Here is a 10,100-nt window from a genome sequence, read left to right on the forward strand (position 1 = left end):
CATAGGTTGCAGTCAGAACAGTGATTTTCAACTAGGGTGCCTTGAGATCTTTTCAATTATGCCTTGGGGTGCTATACAGTGTTAGCACTGTTAGGTATGCAATTATGATTCAGAAGATAAAACGCAGAGATTTCAAATAGGTGGTCTTGTTGGGTTCTTTGCAACAGAAAACCTACTTGATTATTTTATAAACAAGTGAAAACTTAAAAAGCCAGCATTTTGCAAGGAATGCCTCAAGTCTAAAAAGGTTGAGTTAGAGTGTAATAGCTTCTGAGTAGTCTGGAGCTGCAGATCCATATCCCCTTTTGAAACTATTCAAAGTAAGTATCTGTCCCTGCCCACAGAGTTGCTATTCAAAATTCTTGTCAGGTGCTAGTTAGTACACTACACTGGACAAATATATTAAATAAAGAAATAGCTTTATGACAATTGCTTTAACAAAAAGCATCTCTGAACTGAAGGAGGGTAAAGGCAAGAAGTTAACAATGGCATTTAATTAATAAACTCCCTGCTGTGGCAATTTTAATTCACTCCACCCGGACCTTGCAGGCGTAAATAGATTTGCTTTATGCTGCATATTGTGGCTTAAATGGATTACTCCATCCACAAAGTTTGGTAAATTAATTTGTAGAGCTTCACCTGTTCCTATTGCAGACCCTTCCAGTGGGCTGAGAAGTCCTTTCCTCTGAGGTGTGTACACTTCTCTACTGGCTTTCATACAGAAGAATCTGTGTGCTTTACCAAAGTAACCCTTTCCCTAGGTACTTAACAGCATCCAACAGGGCTGATTGAATTTAGTTATTTAGTCGAAGAGACCCTAAAATCTACTGTTTCAAGTTGCCATCCAGAAACCGGGGAAAAATAAATAGACTGTCTCTCTGGGTATCCTTAAGAGGTGAAACATCCCTGCTCACAAGCACCCCAAGACTCTGCAAACATGAAAATATTTGAACAATATTAGACTTCGGAAAACACAGCAACCAACTACATATACAAATAAGGAATGAAACAACCTGTGTGTTCAGTTACTTTGCCAATAGTCTAATTCTTTTCCCATGTACTGAAGAAAAGGTCCCAAAGTGATAATCCTTGGGTCATAGTAAAATGACCCACCCACCTAACCTCTTTACCAGTTTGGACCTAACAGTAAAGTATAATGGTCTCTTTGTAGGTCTGTCTCTAGTTCCGGAGCAGTTTTTTGCCCATCATCACCTAATCTAGCTCACTGTTTCAGCTTTGTTGAGGTGGTGGATAGGAAAAACTTTACATGAATTCATCCAGTTCTGTTGCCATATTCAGTACTGCTCCTCAGAGAAAAGCCTTCCTTCAGTCTGCATCATTTCTCACTTGGAGTCTCTTCAAAGGAAGCCAGTAGCACTTTTAGTCTAAGAGGAGAGCCCTGTTTTTTTCAAAGTCAGTTCTTTGCCAAAGGATAAGGGCACCAATCTCCCCCCAAACCAAGACCAGTTATAATGATGCTGTGAGCTTTACAAGTTTGGTTGCTTGAAAAAGAATGATCCGTGAGGAAAGGATTTTTGCGAGTGGTAGCTTTTACTGGACAAACTGCATGGTTGGGATAAATTTTAGACAAGCTTTTAAATGTAGGACATTCTTCTTCAGGTCATTCAAAAGCTTGTCTAAAAGATCCCAACCATACAGTTGATTCAATTAAAGATATCACCCACGGAAATTCTTGCCTTTCACATATTTCCTGGACCATCACCACCACATCACTCCAACACTACTACAAGAATTGTCTTTGCATTTAAAGCTTCTGGCTCTCATGAGCTTCTACACATCAATGAATTGTTAAATAGATTTTTATTGCTACTGTGGAATGGCTTTATAGGAAACAAAGTAAGCACACAAAGTACAATTCTTTTTCCTACTTGTAACAAGAAAGTCTAAGAATACTGAGCTAAAGCATTTAATAAAATGATGGCACTTCTTTTCACCATTTAAAAGTAGCTACAGACAGTCCTTGACTTACAACGTTTCGAGTTACAATGTTTTGCACTTACAACGTTTATAAATTGATACTTTGTTTCAACTTTATGACATCAGGATTGACTTACAATGCTTGATCTGATGCAACGCCGCGCCAATGAACAAGTTCACTGTGTCGCTCATCTCCCTGGAGAACATCTGTCCAAACTTCCTTGGACACTTCCTTTAACAAAGCAGACAAGACTTCAGAAAAACCTGCAGGCAAGACTCCTGAAAAGACTCCATCCAAAAACCCTTCAAAAAGTCCAAATGAGAGCCTTTCAAAAAGTCCAGCAAAGTCACCTCAAAGAAGTCCTTCCAAATCAATGTGACTGCTTTTTACAATACATTAATGTAGCTCAATTATAGATGAGTAATATATCGAGTACAAAATTCTGGGGTATTTTTGGTGAAAATAGGGTATCGGGCCTTGGTACAGGAACCAATCCCCCATTTATAACATTGTTTCTTATGAAAAAATTGGTTCCGAGTTACAACGTTTCAACTTAAGACGCGGTTTTCAAGAACGTACTGTGTCGTAAATCCAAGGACTGCCCGTACTTAGAAGCTGAAAGAGAAGATAAGAGATTCACTTGTAATAAGAAAATCATGCAGCTAGACTAAAAAACCTCTTATCACCTCAGAGGTGTTACACAGATCAGGCCAAAAACTTATCTGTCCAGGAAAAAATATGGTCTAAATTATTTCTTCAGGCAGTTCCTCAAAATGAACTAAGTTGATAATATAGAATTGATGATGCACCATAGAAAAAGGCTGACAAATGGAAGATCATTCAGAAAAAAAATATCAGCAAAAAGGCCTGAATGCTGGATTTTAGTGTTAGGGAATTAAGTATTTAAATCTCAACTAATGTTGAGATTCAATAAACTAAATACATATACACTGCTAATTGCTATTATGAGAGGCCAAGTGGTGTGGAGGGGAGAACATGAAACAACCTCCAAGTATTTGAAGAGCACAACACTCTTAAATAAAATACTTCCAGAAGAGATTTCTGAAGCCTTTTGTCTATCACCTTAGACAAGGGTGAGCATCAAACATTGGTTTGTTTCTGTATGTGATTACTTTCTACCCGTTGTTTTGTGTTTAGAAAATACTGAGAAAATTTGTTTGACAACCTGTATTGAAAGAAAACAGTGGCTATGTTTGTGTGATAAACTGATTGAGGTTTGGTTTTGTTTTTCCCCGCTAATCAAAACTTTTAAAAAATAAGACATTTCTATTCATTTTGATAAATATGGATAGATTGAATTTTATTTAAGGACATACAATAGACATCTGAGGATGTGATGAAATCAGCCAAGATCCTGTAAGTTTCTCAGCTTAGGGGAGCTTTAAATCCTTAGCAGAGCTCTAGTTTTCTTTAGTTTGATTCTTTTGGGACTCTAAAGGCACTTTTCTGATGGAGGAGAACATCCACACAAGGATTTGATGTAATTTAACTGCACAGATTGAGGCTAAACAGACAACCAATTTAGTCTGACATATGACTTGTATCAAAACGGGAGCAGGACAGTTGTTTACACATGTGGCTTAAATAGTATTAATTAATGAGCTAAAGTATTAATTTGGATACAGCACTGATACTTTATGCATGACAATGGCCTTGTCCATCTGTAAGATCTGGGGTTTACTGAGAGACAAAACACTAAAATCCTAATCAAACCAGTTGTCTATTAACAGCCTCAGCCTCAGTTAACAGCCTTAGCTAACCATAACTTTTCTATCTCCTTGTAGACTGGCACCAAGACAGACACAGAATTAAGGTTGCAACAGAAGTAAGCAGAGATTAAGTGACTTGCTCAAGGTTACAAAGCAGGTCAGTGACTCAGTACCCAAGTCAAAACATAACCCATATTTCCTGACCCACATGCAAAACAGGGCCTAAGCCTGACTCTTACTGATGCTTCACTCTAAAATCTACAGAGTCAAATTTGCTAGCCTGATTCTTATCATGATTGGTGTCATCTCAACAGACAATACAGATATCCTTCTAGCCTGGGAGTGAAGGGGAATTTGGAGCCCTCCTATATACAGGGTTGCATCAGGGTTGATGGTAGTCTTATGTAGAGTTTAGATAATAGGTTGTAAGGAAGATCCTACCTCAAGTACGTAGTTGGATTAGATGACCTTTAGAGGTCCCTTCCAGCCCTACTTATCTATGGTCAATCTATCTCAAGTTCTGAAAAACACTTGAATGCTTTTTGATTTCATAGGCTCTTTTTCATGTTGTATATATGGTACCTCCCCTGTCCCACCAATTCTGTCCTTGTCATCACAAGAGTTTCAGACCTGTACTCTTCAGCCAGTTCACTGTTACTTGGTATACTCATATATATAAATTACTCAGAAGCTACTGCTTCTTAATACCAAAAGCAGGTGGTTTTGGGGGAGGTGAGAAAATAAAGTTCCCCATAAAGATCACCATGAGGAACTAGATGCAATTCAGTCCCCTTAACACAAGGGTAGCATAATGTGCTGCTAATGGACATTTCAAGACATGAACAAATACTACATTTGACCTTAGTTGCTAGTTTGCCTAAGGACTTGCTCTTCCCATTTTAAAAGCATGCCACTGTATTGCTTTGGTAAATAATGACAGGAAAATACTGAATGTAAAAGGGAAGGAAAAAGGCAGTGCAACAACAATCCCCCTGCATAAAGGCAGGGACATTCCCTGGAACTGTTCACATCGCACTGGCACCTACATGGAGCCTTGGATACCTTACATCCTATGTAGCAAAAGTCTGAACAGATAAAAGGATTCAATTACTTGTGCTTTGTAAAGATGGGGCAGGGGATATTTTATAGCTGTGACATCCAGGGCAAGATAGCCATATCATAGTCACCACTTGTGAAATAGGAGATCATCAGACAGCACCACACACTCCTGCCTCCCCCTTTCTGCTTGTGGCACTGGACTTGTATTAGTAACTACAGAACTCCTGAGAGAATGGCATTGACCTATCGCGGTGTGACGGGGACATAACTCAGAGCAAGAAGGTTAGCCCCCCAAACTGAGCCTGGGTGCTGACTTGGCCATCTTATTCCTGTGGTCCTCTCTCATGGGCATTTGTCTTCATTAGGGAAATACTGCTCAGACCCAGATTCCTCTCCGTCTCATCCCGACTGGAAGAAACAAACAGAGCAGGACCACGCTGATGGTGTGGGCAGCAGGGCTGTGGCTTTGGGGAAACTGAATTAAGAAAAAAGAGGCAGGTTTCCATCCCGTGCTCAGCTGAATCCAGCTAGTATCTCTCTCTCTCTCTCTCTCCCCCCCTCCTGTGCAGTATGAAGTTTCATTTCAACCTGGGAGAAATTTTACAACCTCTGCATTCTCCTTTCCCTTAAGGAAGGGCACCTCACCCCGAAAGCTTTCAAATCATCATCATCATCTCGTTGGTTTAATCAAAGAGAATCGCCTCTACCAAGAGTTCTCCCCCCTCTGGACAGCTCGCCCCCTTCATGTCCCGCCAACTCCGGGTTCAAGCAAGAAGCACTGGGGCAGAGAGGTGCATGCAGGAGCTCACCTGGGCTGCCGGGAGGGCACTTCCCACTACCGCCAAGCCCCCCGTGGTGGGGCAGAGCAGCAAGAGCCCTTTCAGGGAGGGGAAACCTGAGCGATGCCCGAGCCCCGCGAGGGGAGGTGCACCCCGGGGACCTCCAGCCCCGGGCAGAGTTGGGGTGCTGGAAGGGAAAGGCAGCTGCCACTGACCTCGGAGCCCTCCCGCCCGGGTAATGTGATGCAGCGCAGCGCAGCCTTCCCACGTCTCCTCCGCGCGGCTCCGGGGCGAGCGCCCGCCTGGCACCTCTTGCTCCCGCTCCCGCGTGACGCGCTGCGGGGGGCCGCGGGCTCGGCGCGGCTCCTCCCCGGGGTGCCCCCGGCCCACCAACAACGCCAATGCCCAGGAGGAAGACGCGGTCGCCCTTACAAGCACTCAGTGCCCTTTCAAGGCAGCCTGGGAGCCGCGGGGCGGGCACAGCCCGGCTCGGGGCGGGGGCTGGGGCTGGAGCTGCGCCGCTCCGAGCCCCGGGGCTGTGGTGCTCGTGGGTCTCAGGCAGAGCCTTGGGAGGGAGCCAGGAGGGGCCGGCTCGGGCTCCGCGTGTGAGGAGAGGAGCGGGCAAAGGCAGGGTGAGGCTCCAGATGTGAGGAGACAGGTAGGACGAGGCTGGCACCTGCCCTGGAGAGCCTCAAGAAGGAAACACCCTGTATCCAGGGCCAGGAAGGTGGTTTTCCAGACGCGCTCCCGGGATTAACTGTTCTTCTGGTGTGGTTTAATAGTCGCTGAAGTGTTGGGGCGTAAAGCCCACCTTATGGAAACGGGAGGCTCCTCCCTAGCTTGCTCCTGTGGCCGTATGGCTGAGGGCAGGCGAAGCTTGGTGGCATCCGAACCCCCTCCTGGCTTGGGCCATCCTAGGATGCCCGCCAAAAGACTTTGGAAATATCTGAAGCCCCTGGTGGAGGTGGAGGATGTTTGCCCGTGGTAGGGCCACTGATGGCTCTGTGCTGACTTGCGGATTTGGCTTGGAACATGAACAATTTCTTTAAAAAAAAAAAATCTTCAAAAGGAGTCTGGACCCATGCCTTGCTGGGGTTATTTGATCCAGTGTCAGATTTAAGCTTAAGCAACAGATCCAGATTCCTTTCTTTTCATACAAGAACACCCTAAAGCAGTGCGAGGACACCCTAAGGGTGTCCCTGAAGAGTTTCGGCATCAACCCAGAGTCATGGGAGCAATTCGAGCGTGACCATCCATCCTGGAGGTGCCAAATCCAGAACGGAGCACTGGCCTTTGAACAGCAACGCATGGCAGAAGCGATGAAGAAACGCACGGCCAGGAAAACAAAAACCTCCCATGCCCAATCCTCATTGCTCCCCTGCCTCTGCTGCAGCAAAGATCAAAGCAAAGATCAGACTTATAAATCACCTACGTACTCACGTGACCTAGCTCCTACCTCCCTTCATTGTCTTCCCTTTCCCCTTTTTTCTCCTTTTCCTTCTTTCCCCTTTTCTTTTTCCCTTTTTCTTTCCCACTTCTTTTCCCTCTTCTTCCCTCCCCTCCTCCTGCTGGATGCGGTCATCATCACCCGGAAGGACGAACAATAACACTTAAGCTACAGCTTGTCATCACAATGTGAGGGGCCTCTAAATAAGGGGGAAAAAACTGACTCAATATCAAGTTTTATAATAATCAATTGGTAAAATTATATATGAAAATGACTTTCTAAATATGGACATTTTTATTCTAATATGACAAAAATATACATACATTGGATTATTTTTATCATATGGGCCTCTTAAACTGGACGTATCTTAGGGCCTCAGCATGTCATAGTTCAGCACTGATTTGACCTTAGTTATCTTTCCTGCCAAGAGCAAGGGGGTTGGACCTGATGATCTCACAAAGTCCCTTCCAGCCCTAAATTTCTATAACTCTGTGTGAATCTCCCTGCCTGGCTGCTCCCCTGCCCAGCCTTCTGCCAGGGGGTAAGCCCTGCAATGAAGCAGTTTTTGCAAGAGGGTGCCACTGGCTTCGTAAAAGGCATGGAGAGGTGTCTCGAGTCTAGGAGGGTCAAGAACTGCTGGGTTACAGCTTGGGTTATATATACCTGGCCAACTCTTCTCTAAGGATGCATCTACACATGCGCTTTAATGCGTATTAAAGCATCACAAAAAACCATGCACTTTCGCTAATGCACATTAAAATAGGCTAATGTGCCTTTTTATAATACCTCACAATGGACGTACTAAATTAAATGTGCAGTAGTAAAAATGCATTAATGAATATGTAGAGGCGCCCTAAGAGCCCATGCTCCTCGCCACCAGAGAGAAAACAGCACAACATTTGTGCATGGGCCAGGCTTTGGTGCTGGGAAGCGCAACCCAGGGTATGTTTCTAGGTCTGTTGTTGATTCCCTGTGTGCCTATGAATGAGGTGTATCACCTCTTTAAGGCTCAGTTTCCCCATCAGTGAAATGGGATAAATGTTGCTTCCTTTACCTCTCTGCAGAATCCAGGGGCTTATCTTTCCTCTTATGTTCCTCTTGTGAGAGGAGGAGTGGGGAAAAAAAATTCTGGTTGCACCCAGTTCGCTTTCCCTTTTAGCATCTGCTGGTTGCCACTATGACACATGCCTATTTGACACATGTTGGTACTGTGGGCCTTCTGTCCACAGAGCAATGGTTAGCCCCCACTGTTAATAGAGGGGACTCTTGGCCAGTGCCAACTGAATTTGTGGGACAATTAAAAAAGCACAGAAAGGAGTGAAGGCTACAGGTTTCAAGCAAGTGTGCCAAGCAGGGACACCGAGCAGAATACACTGCTGTATGGTACAGGCCTATCTGTTACCATAAAGGATCATAGGCCTAGGCCCACCAAATAAACTATTAGCTTCCTTTAAACAGGGAAGCTACTGAAAAGTCAACAAATGATTATTTGGGACAAATGATAACAAAACAGAAATGGGAGTGACGGTTAAAGGTTAATAACTAGTGTACCAAGGGGACTGAGCAGAGCACACTGCTGTGTGACAGGCCTATTTGTCATGGGCCCAGGCACACTAGGTAAACTATTAGCCTCCTTTAAATAGGGAGGCTACCAAGAAGGCAACAACTGATTATTTGGGACAAATGATAACAAAACAAGGATGGGAATGATGGTTAAAGGTTAATAACTAGTGAGCCAAGGGGGGAGACAGAGCGGAGCACACCGCTATATGAGTTACTAGGCAAGATAACCTATGTTCTGACCCAGTAAATGGCAATTCTTATAGTCTTATCTCATCTATGTTTGCAAAGTCTGCCTTTCTCAGAGCTTATAGGACCATACCACTGTCATACTTTAGGCTTTGGTGTGGTACTGAGCTCTGTACATTGAGGTGATCATTGCAGAACCAGCATCTGAGTTATTTGAACCTTTGCATGGAAAAATACTGCAGAAACACAAAGTATGGGGTAGATTTGTGTCATTTGCAATGACACAAATGGCAGTTTGGCAAATAGCTTCCTACTCTGTTTTAGTGACTCTGTGAATCTTCACCTATGCACATTAATAAAGCAGATGAAATAATCAATTAAAAATAATTCAAGAAGCAATAGTTTTATTAGACAAATATTTCGTGGTTCGGGTTGTTCTTATTGTTGCTCCTTGCATAGCAGGAATTTTCCAGTGGTATCTTATGCTACAGGACTTTGATCCAGAGAAAATGGACTTTATCTCTTCACAGCTACAGGCAGACCCCTGCCTTCTGCCTGACTTCAGGCTAATATGATTAACAACCTCTCTCCAGAAATATAGAAACTGAGGTGGCTGATGTTTGAAAGTTTTATTAGTATTGATTAGTAGCATGATTATTGCCAGCATAATTAATACTGCTAAAAGCCCTAATCCAGCATTGTTTTTGATGATAGAAAGATAACTTAAACTAATGTAGGTTATGCTGATTTTTTACCCTAAAATGTGTGCTGTTTTAACTATGCTGTAAGTGAAGTTTCAAGGCTTTCTACTGTAGGCAGTCTCTAAGAGAAAAATAAAAGAGTAGTTGGCTGTAAATGCTAGTGATGGAGGCTTCCAGTTCTCTCTAATGAGATTTTATTAATGTATTTGCTAATTTGTTTATTTATTAAATCATTCAAATTACTATTTCTAGCCTCACATAAATTGGTGCATGGCGTGGTCTTTAGGGTTTGCTGATCAGTCACTTTGGAGTTGCTAATCCAGAAGCTAGCAGTTTCTCTTGTATTGTTCTTGTCATCCAAATAGGGCGTCAAGCATGCATGGCAATGACATAGTTCCTTCACAGCATCTGTATGGTGAGTGCTTCTGTTCGTGTTAGTTTTCTAGTGAGTTGACTAAACAACAGGGGGCAATTAGCAGAAAATGAAATTTAAAAATGTAAATAGTTGTAATATATATGCAAGGCAATTAAAACCATACTTTTGTTTTGCCTTATTACAAAGTCTTACTTCAGCCACTGAAATGTGCTGACTGCCATCAATGGATGACATTTGTTTAACTATTTAAAAAAATCACAGCCGTATTTGAAACACTGAAATGGTGCCATAAGGTGTTCTGTTCTTGGTTAATCGTCTGG

The 10,100-nt window shown here is 43.2% G+C and overlaps 1 protein-coding gene across 7 annotated transcripts in view; it reads right to left on the reverse strand.

Annotated features, from left to right (window-relative positions):
• Positions 1 to 5,900, reverse strand: part of PPFIBP2 (PPFIA binding protein 2) — a 208,705-nt gene extending 202,805 nt beyond the window's left edge. For 2 of the 7 annotated variants that reach the window (XM_059722698.1, XM_059722696.1), the window contains exons 1-2: positions 5,723 to 5,898; positions 2,076 to 2,554 (exon numbers count right to left, since the gene is read on the reverse strand). In XM_059722698.1, the coding sequence (XP_059578681.1) occupies positions 2,076 to 2,145 (70 nt within the window). In that variant the 5' untranslated portion in view covers positions 2,146 to 2,554; positions 5,723 to 5,898. Of the gene's footprint in view, positions 1 to 2,075; positions 2,555 to 5,722 lie in introns of those variants that run through there. The other 5 variants (XM_059722700.1, XM_019476847.2, XM_059722697.1 and 2 more) reach the window with 5 other exon arrangements.
• Between the last annotated feature and the right edge of the window lie 4,200 nt (positions 5,901 to 10,100).

Source organism: Alligator mississippiensis, chromosome 2 (assembly GCF_030867095.1).
Source record: "Alligator mississippiensis isolate rAllMis1 chromosome 2, rAllMis1, whole genome shotgun sequence".
Taxonomy (NCBI): domain Eukaryota; kingdom Metazoa; phylum Chordata; order Crocodylia; family Alligatoridae; genus Alligator; species Alligator mississippiensis.